General features: G+C 41.6%; 1 protein-coding gene and 1 long non-coding RNA gene across 2 annotated transcripts; one reads left to right on the forward strand and one right to left on the reverse strand.

The window, feature by feature from the left end:
- The first annotated feature begins 706 nt into the window (after nucleotides 1-706).
- LOC108876348 (peptidase inhibitor 16) lies at nucleotides 707-16116 on the forward strand. Its single transcript, XM_018665809.2, has 5 exons — nucleotides 707-1236; nucleotides 12811-12961; nucleotides 13210-13387; nucleotides 14200-14291; nucleotides 15058-16116. The coding sequence occupies exons 1-5, from the start codon at nucleotides 943-945 to the stop codon at nucleotides 15588-15590; spliced, it is 1248 nt and encodes a 415-aa protein (XP_018521325.1). The 5' UTR covers nucleotides 707-942; the 3' UTR covers nucleotides 15591-16116.
- Nucleotides 1136-12144, reverse strand: LOC108876349 (uncharacterized). The gene is made up of 4 exons (XR_007813476.1): nucleotides 11138-12144; nucleotides 10429-10532; nucleotides 9399-9463; nucleotides 1136-1252 (listed from the first exon to the last, which is right to left on the reverse strand). It is a non-coding gene; the product is annotated as an uncharacterized LOC108876349 (long non-coding RNA).
- Nucleotides 16117-17912: the final 1796 nt, after the last annotated feature.

The following is a 17912-nucleotide window of genomic DNA, read 5'->3' on the forward strand; positions in this document are numbered from 1 at the left end:
CTCATGAAGGCTGAGGATTCAGCAGACTGAGTCAGACATAAACAGTGGTTATCTTCCTGCTGTCTTTTCAGTACAATAATCTCTTTGCTTTACAGTTCCTTTGATTACGGCAAGAAAACACACAGGGAACCAGAAAGAGGCTATTTTGTACTGAGAACCCTGTAACTCTGGAAGATGCCATTTGATATGTTCGACTGCTGCAGCTTCATATTAACTTCTGTGAACTTTATTTTGCTTTTATAGAGGGCGAGGACTGTGGATTTTATCTCAGCGTTTTAGGAGATTTCTCTGTTGCAAGTGTAGACATGAAGAACAATGTGAACTTAAAGGAGGAGGAAGAGCTGAAGGGTGATTCAGAATGAAGGGGGGAGAAAAGGGGTGAGAGGGAAGAGGAGGAGGAGGAGAGAGAGAGATCGACATGGAGAATATGGAGTAAGAGGATTGAGGGGGGGTTGTGTTTGTTGTGCGTACCAGTCGGTGCAGTGTGTGAAATGTGAAGCGTGGAGTGTGTGTGTGTGTGTGTGGTGTGTGTGTGTGTGTGTGTGTGTGTGTGTGTGTGTGTGTGTGTGTGTGTGTGTGTGTGTGTGGTGTGTGTGTGTGTGGTGTGTGTGTGTGTGTGTGTGTGTGTGTGTGGTGTGTGTGTGGTGTGTGGGGGTGTGGAGGGGAGGATCCTCTAACTCTTAAAGCCGGGTCAGAGAGAGAGAGATCGGCAGAGCTGAGAGCGAGAGGCACTGAGGAGGGAACACACACATTTTGCTGACTCTTAAACACACACACACAGAGACACACACATATTCACACAAAGACCTATTGTACACACACACACACACACACACGCACACACACAAACACAGTTGTTGATCTTTTACAGACACACACACTCTTCGCTGGACTCTGGACGGGCCACTTGAGGATACATCCCTCAGGACTCTGTTTCCCATCATGCAGCAGCGGAGCTTCTCAGAGCTCCAGGGGGTCTCCCCTCAGCGGGGGGCCCCGACCCAACGGACTACCCGGGATCAAGCCTCGAGGAGCTCCAGGCTGAGCAGGGGGTCTGCGCTCCGCTGCCTCTGCCCGCCTAGGGGAGCTCCTCTCTGGGCATGGCTGCTGCTGGGCACCCTGGTGGTTCCTGGAGCCTGGAGCTTTCTGAGTGAGGAGCAGGAGGAGCTGCTGGTGGAGCTCCATAACCACTACAGAGGGCAGGTTTCTCCCAGCGCCTCGGCCATGCTGCCTCTGGTAAGACACCTGCAGCCTGCAGAGCATAAAATATCAATGTGTGGCAAATGTCAGGAACAGTCTCATGTCTCCAGCTTCCATTTCATCATGACATTTTCTTACAACATTAACATCATCCCAGAGTGACAGTAACCAACAGACAGTGAGGGATATGGATATAATGAGGTAATACTGTCCATTAAACGTCAGAATCCTTCTCTGACATGACAGCTGCAGAAATACAGTCTGCACAGGAATCTGGTTCTCTGTGCATATCGTTAATGATTCATTTAATCTCCCACGTGGTTTTTTTTGCAAACTAATCCGTCATGAAAAGGAGCTAATGTCTCCTTGAGTTTCTCTGGAATTAACCAGCCAGTCTAAGGTCTGTTCTGGTCTTGAGAAGAAGTGAACTGTCTTCTTGAAAGACGGACAAATGTCACTGACACACTCTCATTAACAGGTGTTATTCTGCTGCTGATGCAGGGTTTTATGAGTTTTAGTGTCATGATGGTAAAATGTTGTTTAAGAGGCTTTTAAGATGCTGACAAGAAGAAAACACTGAACACCTGCTGTGTTTCTGGGGCATTACATGGAAAAAGACAATTAATAAAACCACAGCCTAAAAATATTACTGCTGACCTTTAAAAAGTTTGATCTTCAAGAGGTCAAAGGTCACACCAATAGTATTTGGTTAATACTACAGAATTAAAAGCTCACAGTTCATATTCACTATGATGCAGCTTTTCTTTAACATCTATAAAATCTCTAATCAGTTAGCTACTAAAGGAAATTTACTGCAGACTTCTCTCCAAGTGGTGGGCATTAGAATGTAACTAGAAAAATCATGAAACAGAAAACACTGGAAAAACATCAGCTGTACAACAACCTGACCAAATACTGTCTGAAGAACCTGGTGAGATAAACACAGCAGCTCTGTTTTCTCTCACAGGATTAGATCATAACATTTTATACTTTAACTGAACATTTCAAACATTTCAAATGCGTGTGTCTCCGTTAGAGTACATTAATACTGGATCTTTGGTTGAGTAAAGCTGAGTGGACAGTGTGTCATTTTGTTGGGAAGTGACTAACGTGGCTGTGAACAGGACTGTAACGTCACTTTATACATCATCGTTACAATTTCAAAACATTAACAGTAACGTTTGGTTATCAAACTCTAATCACTAAAACAACATCTGGAGGTTTCATATTTTATTTATCAGCGTTGCTCATCAGCTCTAGTTATGTAAAGCTGGGTTATAAAACAAGCTCTGTTGACTGATATCACAGTGTCTCAATGGGCTTTAATGAATCACTGCAGCAACAGTTTCCAACCAGCCAAATCTCTCTAAGATGTATTACTCTTGTTACCCAATGTGCAATCTATTAATCTATTAATCACTTTAAAGGAGTAATCTGGTATTTTTCATGTGTTTGGGTGTAAATGAAGCCAACAGCTGCGGCAGTGTGTAATCCAATGGACAATCGTCCACAACATGATGACAGGATTCCTCCAGAGACAGAGCTTTTTATTAAAGAGTCAGATCCTTTAGTTTAACCAGAAACATCTCTATATCTCTCTACCAGACTCCATAGAGAAAAACAGGGATTTAACCAGGAGCTGCTGGAATACCACTGCCTCCATCTATGAGATCTGATTACTTCTTCCACCACTGAGCATCACACAATAACACAGACAAACTAACAGATGGAGGCAGTGGCATTCCAGCAACAAGCAACAAGTCATACAGACTGACAGGACTGCGCAGGTTTGACGATGCCAATCTTCACTACATCGAGCTACAGGAAGATTCCACAGTCCATCCACTTGTAATGATTCTATAATGACATATCTGTTGACACAGAAGCCTGTGGTTGGTCTGCTTTTCTTTCACACCGCAAACGAATTACACCAGAGTTTGACTGACGGGTTTCACAGGAGCCTAAATGAACCAAACCAAACATGTGAAGGCACCGGAGTTTGTTTCAACCAAACCTCACGTCATCCCAAACCAGACATCTCTGAGAGCCACATGTAACGCACATCATCACAAGAAAGCTGAGTGGTATTTGGTTTGTGGTGCTCGACATATTGCGGTGGTTATTCAGAGTAATCCACTCATTTGAGACCATTTAAAGGCTATTTTCTAATCTTTATTTAATCATTAAAACTCTCCACATTATAGTGTCCTGGCCAAGCTGGGCAGCAGTCCAACTAAACAAGAATTAAACAAAAATACAACTGTAAAAAAAGATCCCAACATGAACCAGCATCATAAAGAGACCGATCCACAACTGTCAGGCAGTAAATGTGTAAAATGAGTCCAGTAACCTCAAAAATCAATCAAAAGCAAAAGAGTTTCAGTTTGAATTTGCAACTTTCAGTTAAACTGCAGCAGGTTTCAGTCAGAAGGAAGAGGAGACAATGAAGAGCCCGCAGATATCAAGATGTCACAGACTCGTCTTTATACTTAGGAAACAGACGCTGCTGTTGAGTTTTACTAATCTAATTTTGTAGCAGTGGGAGCGCCATGAAATCAGTCACTGAGCTTTATTGTATGACGATGATCTGATATCTCCAAACTTCAGCAAGTCACACTCAAACTATCTGGACTGATCACACTGGGGGAAACAGGAAAAATATGTTTTAACTGAGTTTTGACCAGAACCTTTATAAAATAACTGGATGCATCTAAAGGTTTTAACATACAGATGCTGCCCTGACAGTACAATGGCAACGACCGAATCACTGTCGGCTGTGCCTCTCCAAACAGTGATACCTTCCATACTTTAGACTTATACTGTACGGCATGTACTCATCTTTATAGCTTTGAAAGTTATTATACGAGAAATTAAAGCACAAATTCAATCATGTAAGACAGGAAATCACAGCAGATGAATGCAAAAGATGATTTTGAAAACTCAACAAAAAGAATATGAGATGATTCTACACAGATGTAATCTTTGCTTTTTTTCCCTGAGATGTTCTTGGAGATGTCCCATCATCGTCCACAATTTATTTTAATTGTCTCCAGCTGTGAGTCTCTCCTTCCTTTCTGCCCTGTATTGTATTGTTGGGATCAAAAGAGTACGGTTACTGTATGTGAAAAGTGCCTTGAGACAAAGTCTGTTGTGATTTGGCGCCATATAAATAAAATCGAACTGAACTCAACTGAATTGAATCACGGTGTCCATCCACAGCATAAACAGGCGTAAAGTGAATTTAGTCTGACTTTACTTAAATTTGTCTAAAAGACATAAATTTCTGTCGTGGTAAAAAAAAAAAAGAGGAAGACAAAAAGTGAGTGATTAAAGGAGAAGAGGGCAGTAGACAAGTAAAGAGGAAGTCTGCCTCTGTTCATATCCTCATCTTTACTCCAAGACAGTACCAGTCCACATTTACTCAGAATTTAAATTCAGCCCTCTCTCAGTTTTGTCCTTTTGTCTTTTCCTGTCTCTTTTCCTTTCTGGCGAATGATCCCAGAACACAAACACACATGTGAGCTCTGGCGCTGTTTGTTGTATTTGTCTTGTTGCTGCTCTGTCTTGTTCTAATTATTCTTGTTTGTTTCTGGTTTTTCTGTCCCTTGTTTGCATGATCAAAACACTTTTTCCATTTTTCTTCACTAACTACTCAGCTATTAGACAGTTGCCTTTTTTTGTTTACTGAGGTCCTGAAATTGGTATATATATATATATATACATTCAGTATATCATGTTGTAAGTTCAACATGTGATTTTTACACAGGTGTTTGTGAGATCAAACAAACAAGGTACAAATTAGCGAGCTTTAGAGGTACTGGCAGGTGGACTGTGTTGCCTCCTGAGCATGCAAGATTAGCTGTTTTCACTCTTTATGCTAAGCTAAGCTAACCAGTTGCTGGTGGCTACAGACATGAGTCACCTTACCTCACACAAAGAAAGCAAATTAACGTACTTCCTAAGATGTCAGACTGTTCCTTTAAACCAGCTGTTGTAAATACAATGTAAGACTTTCACCGGTTTAAGTGTTGTTTGTCAGCCTCAGGCTAAACTCTGCTTTGACCTGAATGCTTATGCTAATGCTAAGCATGTCTACAATATCTAGCAATGTGTAACACAGTAACTTTTATTAATCTCAGTGTAGCTGAAATGCTTTTTTTTACTCTAGTTTTGTCCGGTCATTATCTGTTGTTGAAGTGATACACAGCTGGAAATCCTGACTTTTGGCCAAAACCAAAGTACTGGATAAATTCAATTTTGACCTTAAGAAGTCAAGGAATCATCCAACTTATTAGAACTCATTCTGTGGGTAACAGGAATGTCTGTACCAAATCTCACACCAATCTGTCCAATATTTGTTGAGATGTCAACCTGCTGATGGTGCCACAGTAAATGAAAAGTTGGGATTCATCCTCTGGGGACCGTGAGTAGACATCACCGTGACCATCATTAAACTAAAAATGATCTCACCACCTGGCAGAGCTGCTGCCACTTGACTTTCTCTCTTTCAGGGAATTTAAAGACTCATTTGAAAGTTTTCCATTCGTCATGGTTCTGCTTCTAACTTGAGAACAGTTTGTAACTCTCAGTTCGACGTCCAGGTGAACCGAGGGTCAGATAAAATTGCTGTGTTGGTTTTGTGTATCAGTGCCTCGGGCAGGTTGAGGCTGGCCGGTTGTTTTGGTTTGGTTGGTGGACCAGAGAGAAGCTGGAGGTTGTTTAACTCGTTATGGAGATGTGAGGATGACTGATTTGCCCCTCTGGCGGATTTTCCCATTTTAGGATAAAAGTCCACAACTGTGACGGACTGATCCAGTCTGACTTGTACCATTCTGATTAAAACCATACCAGCTCCAGGAGCTTATACACAGACATTTTATCATGTTATGAAGAGTTGTTGTTGATTTCAGTTTCAGTGTAAAACCCTGAACTTTAGCTGCCGCCACCCTGCTATCAGAGAGCTACAGTAAAAACTGTACATGATCTGTTCTATAGCAGTGAAGCATGTCCAGCAAGTTGTTTTCAGCAGCGTGGAGATGAGTGAGCAGCCAGAGACAGGGAGTGGACGATAAGATGGAATCCACTTAATCTAAACTACACGTTTGTCTCTCATATTTCATCGAGGAAAGAGAAAATGTTTCTCAACACCTAAAGAAGAGGTGCCCTGATCTGCTCCTCAGTGGATGAACTCTTTAATCCTTCAGATACACACCGCGCAAGTAACAATGTTACTCAAGTTGTGTGTCAAGAGTGTATGTGCCCTTAAAAATAACAGTGAAATACTAAGCCACTGACTCCAGACCAGGTTTCTGTTGGTCAATCACTTTTTCACTGCCTCAAGATCACAATGCTCCAACAATGCTCCTGACCACAGCCCATTTTAAGACCAACACGCCCACGAGCGCTCACACAGGCGCATTTAATATTTAAATAATGTGGGTACTGAAGGGGAAAATGACAAACTAGCAAAGACAATTGTGTCGCGTTGGGCGTCGCTTTGCACCGGGTGTTTCTGTAACTAGTTTAGTTGTTGCTTTGTTCTTTTCGTCTTCTCTTCTTCACAGAGAATTGAGACGTTTTAAGAAACTTCATCTGATAAATATCAAACACAACTGATGACATTTGCCTCTACTCAAAACCTTTATCAATTCTCTGAATGCATTAACGATCTCCAGACAGAAGACACTTGTATTCACAGGTTGGCAGATTAAGATCGTCTCTTTCTACGAGACAGCCTCTTTAGAATGAAACACTGAGTGAATCGATGCCTGGGTTCCAGGAACAGACGGGTGTTTCCTCCGACTGACTCCATCCAGTTAATAACATGAGTATCAGAAGAGGAACGCAGCAGGGAAACCATCCTCCAAGACAGACAGGGAGGGAGTCAGCACTCAGGGTTGAGCAACAGAAGAGGGAGACTGTTGGGAAAGAGCTGAGAGACGCAGAGAGGGAGCACGATGTTTAGATAGAGAGAGAAATGAAAATTAGGTAGTGAATGAATGAGCACCCAGAGGAATGTGTGTGTGCGTCTTTATGTTTGTGTTCATACTGGTGTGTGCACGACCAGGAGAGGTCTCAGCCTGTCTCCGCTGGTATGGAAGCCCCACTGGGACATTTCCATATTCATGTTGTTTTTTCTCTGGCCTTAAGCTGAACTGGAGAAAAACAGAAAGAGTGATAGAACAAGAGAAAGAAGGAGACAGGTGAGGAGGGAACGAAGGAGACAGAGGGAAGAGGAGAGGAGAAAAGGATGATGTGGACAGAATGAGATGTGGAGGGAGGTCGGTGAGCTCGGTACCACGATCTTTTCAGTCTGACCAGTTCAGATAAAACTGACACAAACCAGCAAACTAGTCTGACCCATGCTAAGGCAGAACCAGTAAAGATCCAACTGAGAAACCAGTCTGACCGGTTTGACATAAAACCACTGAAAACAGCAAAGAAACCAGTTTGTTTAAATATAACTGGTCTGTGCTGATAGAACCAGTTCAGATCAAATCAACAAACCAGTCTGAACAGTTCAGGTGCATGACTTTGCGGACTGACCGCTGATGTATATCTGGTTCTGGTTCCTGCTGCGTCTCAGACAGTCACAGGCTCAGAGCCTGAACCACAACCAAGGAACCAGACCTGTGGTGATGAATGTAAATCCCTCAGCAGGAGACACTGTAATGCTGCAGATCAAATGTTTGTTCTGTGATATTTCATCATCTGTACTGTACACTGCTGATTACTGCTGCTTAGAAACCAATAAAAACCCAGAGGAGAGATTTTCCTCACTTCAGGCGGTGAGTGAAGAAACTGATGTTTGCTAAAGACAAAAACCAACGGAAATCAATCTCCTCTGACAAAATCTGGAAATAAACATTTTAAATCATATTACATAACATAATTACATTAAAATAAATTGCATATAAACAATATCCTCCCATTCTTAAAGGGGGGTGAGCACAGATCAGGCTTACTTTGTACATGTAACGTGAACAATAATCTGTACTTAAAACATCATAATCTGTTCAATAAACAGCAGAATAAAATACAAGACTTATTACTCTTCAACATATTGTTTATGGTGTAATGATGCTTATATCCAGATGCTGACAATAAGACACATATCTCTGAGACACAGCTCAGTTTGAGAGATGTCAGTGCAGCTGTGCCCAAAATCTATTGCTGTATATCTGTATTTAGTGAGGGTCAAATGCTCTCAGTTCCAACAATGGCTCAAATGACATGCCCCTTTTTCTCTCTCCAGAAACATCGCCATATATCACTACCAGACACCATTGACAAAAACAGTAATTTTACCGGGAACTGCTGGAACACTGCTGCCTTGATCTGTTTGTTTGTCTGTGTTACTGTGTGGTACTTTTACTTCAGTAAAGTATCTGATTACTTCTTCCACCACTGAAAGTCTCACAGTAACACACACACTCTAACAGATGGAGGCAGTGGGATTCCAGCAGCTCCTGGTTAAATCCCTGTTTTTCTCTATGGAGTCTGGTAGAGATATATAGAGATGTTTCTGGTTAAACTAAAGGATCTGACTCTTTAATAAAAAGCTCTGTCTCTGGAGGAATCCTATCCATATGTTATCAGACACTTAGAATAACAATCTGAGTCTGTCAGTGACAAAAACAGGAACTTTAGTGGACGAACTTTCAGATCAGCTCTAAAATGGCTGATCAGATACTGTGGTTAATGAGCTGAGACCAGGATATCTAAACAGAAGATCAGTGATTAAATGATCAGCTGTTCACAGACCAGATGACCTCCAGTATGGTCGTCAGAGGTGACGGTGTGTGTGTGTGTGTGTGTGTGTGTGTGTGGGTGTTACTACATGACCCGAAAGTCATAACACGGACCAGATGTTGAGAGAGCCTGGAGAGAGAGAGGAATGTGAAGGAGACCCCTGACTATTGTTTGTGTTGTGTGTCATCACCGGACAAATAAACACACACACATACACAAACACACACACGCACACACACGCAGGAATATTAAACTCTCACTCAGGGTCCTGTTGTTCATTCTTTTGGTATCTTAGCAACAGTGACTCAAACCACGAGATGGAGACAATAGGCTGAGTTAAAGACGTCAATCTGCTCTGTCTAAACAGTCACAGGCAGCTTTCATCAAACACTCACTGTAAAAACAACTTCACTTTTAACGCTGGTGATATTCTGTGTTTTTCTTACCGTCAGCAGTTTGTGTCTGACCTCCGTCCTCCGTCTGTGGCTCTCAGCTCTGAGCCCATTGGTTCCTGCTGAAGATGTGAAACTTTAGAAACATCTCATACAGATTTAGTTTGATCTTTTTTTAAAAAAGGGCTCAGTAATTGTAGTTTTTAACAAACAGGAGGAAACAGTGTTTTTGTTGGTGACTATTTTCAGCAGCAGATTAATCCACATTTGGTGCTTTAGTATTTGGGGCAGCAGGACAGTGTGTGTGTTCATTGTAATGAAGGATACATGACACATGTTAGTAGGATACTTTCGTTACTGGTTTGACCATTTAAATACCTTATAAATCTCTGGACGAATCAGTTGTATTTCTTTGCTGGGTTGTGTTATTTGCTGCTTCAACAACCAACATTTGCCCAACTTCCTGAACTCTTCAGATACTTTTATTTACTATTTCTGAGTGAGTTAAGCTGCTGTGAAATTAATGAAAGAACATTTGTCTCCTGTCATCAGAGATCTGGCTGTCAGACATGAACAGGATCAGAAAATGAAAACAGAATCATCTGCTTAACAGCTCCTCGTATTTCTGGAGAAAAATAAATTGTCAAAATTATATTTGCTGACACAAAAACACAGTAGTATTTATTTAGAGTATAACAGTTGTAGGTTTGACTGCCCTCTGCAATCGCTGCTGGTTGATATTAAACGCATCCAGAGGTAATTTTCCACACCCTAAGTTCAAAGTAAGAACACTTCAGGACATTTGGTCCATTCTTGGCTAAATGGGGACTTTACATAGGGACAGTCATCCAGCTTCAAAAGAATGACACTTCACGAGTCGATGACGGACATGGACGGAGTGAAAGGTCAGATTTTTCTGCACAAACAGGGTTTTGGAAATGTCTGCTGAGCGGTTCTGTTCGAGGCTGAATCAAACATCCCCGCAGCTGAGTCATGGTTTGACTCTCTCTGGTTTCTCAGTTTCTGAGGAGGAAATAGTTGTTGCTGTTAAAGCTCACATGCATGATAGACAGGAAACACGTACCTCAGACAGGCAGGGTCAGGGATAAGTGGGCGACGAGGACATCGCATTGGGGAAATGAACGTGTGCAGAAGATGCTTTGGCACAGTAATACCACCTGGTTTTATCTGTAGGTAGAGGAGACAAGACAGAGAGAACAAAGATCTTAATATGAAATATCTTTAGATGAAGTTGAAGCCATGACAGTGATGATTTCCTGACTTCAGGCTGGTGCCAGAGTCAGGGTCGAACACCATGTGCTGTTTATAAATCAAAATGTTTCTTTGCTTTCCTTTTCCTGTTTTTTTTTTTTTTTTTTTTTTTGCACATTTCCTTAATATGATATTAAATTTCAGATCATTTCAGCAATGTTATTCTAACCAGCAGCTGTCAAAATGAACCAAACATCAAAAATCTTCCTTCCACTGAATCAGCTAGAGTCAGCGCCAAAGGTCTGCAACTGGTTTTATAATAAAAAAAGACACAAAAGATTTTATATAATCATGAGCAGCTCTACAGTATTTGTATAGCACTTTCCCCGAGAGTGTTTTATAAGCAATAAAACAAACATAAATCAAAAGCAGCCACACAATAAAATTACCATGCAAATTAAAAACATATTTAAGGGGGGTTGAGGGGGGGGCAGGAATATAAACTGCTTCAAAACAATCAGTTTAATCTTGTGAACAATAATTCAAAAGTTTGACTTCTCTAACTTCCTGTGTGAACTTACTGTAACAAATGTACACTTGAAGCTTCGTTAGGTTTCATGGAAGGTTTGTTTCTCCACTTGCATCGCTGCAACACACCAAAGATCCGAGTTTGATCTGCAGCACAAGTCCATTTGTCTGTGTGTATTTGTGTATCTTGCTCAGTGTGTAAAAAGATGATTACTGATGGTAAACACGAAGAAAAAGCAACTTTCTTTGAGGCTGTGTTAAGATTGACAGTCCTTATTCCTGGTAATCGGCTGGTCCCACAGAAACAAATCAAAGTATGGAAACTCTGCATTCAATTATAACTTGGAACTTGGGGTTCTGTACTGGGAACCAAACTCTCACTTTGTACTTTCCAAGTCAGGTGGTTGGGCTTATTTTAAATGTTAAAAAAGTGACACTGTAACCTCAAACTAAAGGTCCAATGCTTTTTTAAGACAAAATGTGCCTGTGTAAATATAGACAAGATCACTTTCCTGGCAGTTCACAATCGGCAGATGGATTTAATGGCAGTTTGGCTTTTGAATTTATGACATAATTACATATCTTTTAATTATCACACAGTCCTGTAGTTTGTTTGCTTTGCTTTCACTCTAATGAGGACAAAACAGCTGAAAACGTTTGGTGAATAAAGTACGGTGTCCTGCAAAGAAGATGTGCAATGTGTTTTTAGTCACGCCAACAAGTCGTTTGGTCAGTCCAACAATTCGGTCCAGACTAAAATACCTCAACCACCATATTGCCATGGGCTTCGGTACAGATACAGAGGGCGCCCAGAGGACGAATCCTACTGACCTTGGTGATTCCCTGACTCTTCATATAGCACCACCAGCAGGTCAAAGATGTCAACACCTACCTGCTGTTTTAGAATCCTGGCCGATTAGCACAGAATTTGGTACAGACATTCATGGTGCTCAGAGGATGAATTCTACCAACTCTGGTGATTCTGTGACTTTAATGAAACATTTCAACATCTACTGGTGGAAGGATTTGCACAAAATTTGGCCTCAGGATCAACTGTAATAACTTGAATGAACCTCTGACCTCTGACATTTCCAATTGTCCAATACTTTGATTGAAGCCAATGAAAACAAAGCTCTTTATCTTTAGTATTTCTTCATAACATTATTAATTTATGATTATATGATCAGTAACCAGAGTGAAAAAATAACTGTGTGGGTGTAGTTTGATGAGGTTTGTTTGACAGTGAACAGTCCAGCTCAAGTCATCAAACTAAAATGTGGCTAACTGATGATTGGTGAAAGTATTCAACATCATCTTTTCCAAACTGAGCCCTGCCTATTTCAAACCAGTGAGACGTGCTCAGAGAAAACAAGAATACACAAATCTTTCACGAGAAACAGCCGAAAACTTTGGCAGGAAATAGTGTTTTCATGTAGGATCCCATCACTCAGAGGATGACTGAGAAAAAGAGCAAATACCTGCAAAAATGACAACATCCCCATTAGCCTCTTTGTGGTTAGTCCTAGTTAGCAAATGTTAGCAGGCTAGCACACCAAATTAAGATGGTGGGCAGTATACGTGCTAAACATCAGGATGTTAGCATCTGATGAAAGAGGGTCTATGTAAAGCTCTTTAGCCTGTGCCAGAGTTTGATGGATCAATTTTGCAGAGAAGAGTTTTTCTGAAGCAAATTTGGTTTTCTGAAATTTTCACTGGTTCTCTGCAGAAATGGGACCTGGGCCTGAAGTTGATCGCAGAGGGCTACGCCACTAAATGTATCTGGAACCACAACCCAGAGCTGGAGGACACCGGAGAGAATCTGTTCGCTGGCACCGGACCTCTGGACCTCAGAGAGGCTCTGGAGAAATGGTTCCTGGGTGAGTGGGTTCCTCAGAGTGCAGGGTCTAGGTAGCTCCACTATCATCTATCTGTTTTCTAAGTATCTGCATAATGAGTTCTTTGATTTTTGATACTTAAGTACATTATGCTGAGGTTATGTCTCTGCTGCCCTGGAGTATTTTTATAGTGCAGTACTGCCACTTTACTAAAGAAGAATATTTCTTCCATTACTGGGTGGAAGTAATGTGATGATTCTAATGTACTGTAATGTAACTGATTACTGTAGAACACCTGGACTATGACTACCAGAACAACAGCTGTGATGAAGACAAGATGTGTGGACACTACACACAGATGGTGTGGGCAGGCACACACAGAGTCGGCTGTGCCTTCCATCTCTGTAACAACATGGAGGGACTGGAGTGGGAGAGAGTCTCCTTCCTCGTCTGTAACTACTACCCAGCGTCAGTACTACTACTTGAACACTACAAAACTACAATCATGACTATTTCTGCTACTACTGTAGTACCACTAGTAGTGTCACAACTGTTTGTACTGCTACTAAAACTACAGTAACACTACTAGCAACTGCAACCATCAAGTATTACTACTATTTCTACCACTACCTCTGCACTACTACAACCACTAATGCTACTATTAGTACTAGAACACTACTACAATTACTATTAGTAGCTACAGTTACTGCTACTACTGCAACTAATACGACTACTACTTGTATTACTGCCACCATACTAACAGTACAGCAACTACTACTGCTACTACATCCTGTAGTGCTGCTACTTTTACCAATACTCTGACAGCTATTATTACTACTACTAACTGTTAGTACTACAACTAAGGCCAAGCCTACTCATGTTTATTCTACAAGTAGTACTACATGACTATACTGCATAACTCTTGTTTCTTCTATCATAATACTATAATACTACTATACCACTACAAGTAGTTCTGCTGCTACTATTACTGTTACTCCTACTGTTTTTACTGCTACTGCCTTTACTACTACTATCACAGCTACTACTTCTACTACACCTCAATACTCCTACTGTCTCTTGTACTATTATAACTGCTCACTACTTCAACTGCTGCTGGAACACGAGCTCCCTCTAGTGGACAGAGCTCATTTTCTTCATAGTTGAGTGTGTTGATGTGAATCTTCAGTGTCTCACAACAAGGAGGAGACACTGAATCTGACAACATTAAAGTGATGAATTAGAGCAGGGTGTTAACGAGCCTGTGTGTGCTGATCTCTCAGAGGTAACTATGAAGACGAGAGGCCGTACGTAGAAGGTGACTGGTGCTCCAGCTGTCCCGACAACCTCCAGAAGTGTGAAAACAACCTCTGTGGTACGACACGCTCTCTTTCCTGCTCTGTCTCTCATCACATTTACCTCCGTCTCCTCTCTGTCCTCTCTCCTGGGACGGCCGGTACTTTAAAAGCATAGATACTGAGATTCAATGTCAGGTTTTTAGAGCCTAAATCCAGGTTTTTAAGGTTCAGTTCTTGCAGTGTTGCAGGTTTTATGACCTAGCTGCAGTAAATTACATTCACTTTCCTTCCCAGCTGTGAATTAGTCCCTGATTAGATTCAGTAAAGTAGCAGAGCTTCTGGCTTTTGGCCCGCTGCTTCTGTTCTTATTAATAAAACTCTTCACAGGGGGGCTGCTAATACCACATATTTAAGCTACAAAGGAATAACTTCTCTCTTTTTCCAAGATTCCACTGATCCTTTAACCCCTGAGCTACAGAGGTACCCAAGTATAAATTCTGTGAACTGTAAATGTTGAGTTTTTGGCCTCAGATTACAACCTCAAATGTCTTGTGCTCTAAAAACCAACAATCAAAATATTCAATTTACTCTGATGTACAACTAATAAAATCTAGTTAATTTTCTGTCTTTCAACTACTCATCATCAGTCATTTAAGAGAAAGTTATTCTCTTCGATATCAATGATTGTTTCAGTCGTTTATGAAGCTGAAATCTCGGCTTCCATGTTCTTAACTGTGAGGACCGGCTGCTTTTCTTTGCTTCGTATCAAAATATGAATAAATATAAATCTGAGGAGGTTTTAAAAAAGTACTTTTCTTCTGCTGTGTTCTGTTTCCGACACAGTGGAGGAGGATGATGAAGCAGGGGAAGGGTGGGGGACAGATGCTCCTACTCCAGCAACATCTGATCCCTCCCTTCAGCCTGACGAGAAAAATGAGGAGAAGGTTCCTCCTCCCATGACAACTGATGCCCAGCCTGCCACCACCACCACCACCACCACCACCACTACCACTACTACCACCACCCCCACCACCACCCCCACCACTGCCTCCATCTTAACATGGGACTCTGAGGACACCCCATTACCAGCGACCCCTGCCCCGGGCACACCCCCTCCAAATGTCCACTCAACAACACAGAGAGAGGAGGAGGAATGGGTTGAAGAGAAGATACAGACACATGAGGAGGAGGAGGAGGTGAAGAGGAGGCGAGACGAGGAGAGAAAGAAAACTGTGGATATGATGGAGAGAGAAAGGGAAAAAGAAGTAGTACAAATAAAACACCCAAACACAAAACGTGCAGACAGTGCTGGAGCAGTATCATCACCTTCGCTCCTTTTAGTCTGTCTGACTGGGATCCTGACTCTAAGGCTGTGAGGAGGAGGAGGAGGAGGAGGAGGAGGAGGAGGACAAAAGAGGAGACAATATGTTCACCTCACCTCACCACTCTCGCGTTGACTGCACATTACCTTGTTAATCCGCCCTGTGGTAACAAACTGTTTCCCCTCTCTCTCTCCCCTGCAGAGCAAAATGGGTCAATTAATAATTCAAACTCATCAGAAACAAACAGCTGCCATTTTCACAACATCTGCACGTAGTCTGGACTGAGATCTGGGTCAAATAACGTGCACGTAACCTGCTTCAACCTGCTCACAAACACAAAAACACAACTGCCAGTGCGTTAGCAGCCACTGACAAGTACTAAAGATGTTGTTTCATATAGAAGAAACAAATTTACATCGTGAGCTTTGAGGATTTTTCACCTGCTAACTGAAAAATGTACTTGTTGCTGTGTTTGGGATGAACACTGGGTTCATGAGGTGAAGCATGTTGTTATTTTGACCTGATTTGCTTCAATATAAAGACTAGATGAGAAAATCAAAACAAATCTCTTATCTGTCCTAAGATAGAGTCAGGACGTGGTTAGCTTAGCTTAGCTTAGCTTAGCTTAGCATAAAGACTGGAAGCAGGGGGAAACAGCTAGCCTGCCTCTGTCCAAAGTATCTTGTTGTATCTGGTTTGTTTAATAATTCTATCAGGTGTCTATCAATTTGCCAACTGACTTCTTTACTCTATATATTCTTCATGATTTTACGATAATTATACACAGGACATTTTAGGAAATGTTCTAATTTGTTGTCTTGAGGAGAAAAACCGAGCAGCTGCTGCAGCTGTGGTGGAGGTTGTTGGGAGCGGTTAACTGATGACGTCCCCCTTCGACAGAGCTCTGATTGGTTGACTGTTTCTCCAAATTGTGGAAATAGTTGTAGGTGAGAAACAATTCCAGACCTGTGGGAATGAAAACCGATCGAAATGAAACCGAGCAAACTGTTTCCCCTTGCTTCCAGTTTTTGTGCTAAGCTAGGCTAATCATATCCCACGTCTCCCTTTGAACGCTCATATTTTCTCATCTGCTACAGCTTCTAGTAAGATGTCAGATGAGCAAAAAATGGCCAAATACAGGAGCAGACTGATGAGCATAAGCAACATTTACATCAGTTCAGCCATTACTGTAAATCTGATTTTACCAAAAGTCAGAGTTTATCAAAGTTTGTATCATGGAGCGACGCTGCTTCCAAGTGCTAAAAATACAGTCAAACATTGAAAGCACAAAGCTTTTCAATCAGAAATGTGATGAATTACAGACGCAGAATCACAAAAAGTGTTATCTGCTTACGACATTAAAAGTTGGGATCTGGTGTTTGAGCTCTGTAAATTCACTCAACTATTCATGATATCAGAAACACAGAGCTGCGCTTCCTTTGTCCTGAAAACCAAAACGGGTTTAAGTGCTGTGAAGAGAGGCCCTCTCAGATCGCCTCTTCATGTTTGGCAGCGGATCATTTGTATCTGCAGGGTGAAGGTGGCATTACGCATACAGAATCATCTCGTGGAAAAAACAAAACAACCACTGTAAAGATCGAGTGAAAGCAAAGGAGTGGGAGATGTTTTTATTGTGTTTTTAGAGTTTAGTAAATGCAGGAGAAATGATGGCTGAACAGTCTGTCTGTGTCTCAAACTGACGACCCTGCTTCTTCTTCTTTGTCACAAATATATATCTACTGTACACCGTATACTCTCTCAGACTGGAACTACAACTGGACAGAGTCTCTAATAATTGACATATCTCTGTTACACTGTCTTAGTCCGCAGGAAATTACCATAACTATCTTCAATAACTTTAGCAAAGATTGCTGTAAATGTCTGTATATAAGATTAATAATGAAATAAACCTTATTTCTTCTTTTTGACAGTGAACTGTGTGTGTGGCTTTTTTTTCTCACCAGTTTGTATAAATTATTTCTTTGTCTAGATCTTGATAAACTGAAACCAAACAACTCTCCTCTCGTACTTATTTTTTTTAACCTGGCATTAAAATGTGTCTTGTTAGGACTCAGTGATTTCTGCAGACGCTCACACAGACGTCAGGTGGGTGCAGTGAAGATACGTTAAAAACCACAAAGACTGTCCACAACTTACAGGCCAGCAGAAACAGATGAAGATGAACAGGAACTCCAACAGGTTGCAGGAACAAAACAAACGGACAAAGAGTGAAGGAGAACAGACTGAAACCCACAGGGAGGGCAGAGCAGAAGGAAACAGGTGAAACTAATTGGGGCGGGGAAGGCAATCAAGCCTCACTGAAGACACACTGTGATCTGATCGGCCTCCACAGGTGGCCTGGGGGAAGCATTGTGA

The sequence above is a fragment of the Lates calcarifer genome, linkage group LG6, assembly GCF_001640805.2.
Source record: "Lates calcarifer isolate ASB-BC8 linkage group LG6, TLL_Latcal_v3, whole genome shotgun sequence".
In the NCBI taxonomy this organism is placed as follows: Eukaryota; Metazoa; Chordata; class Actinopteri; family Centropomidae; genus Lates; species Lates calcarifer.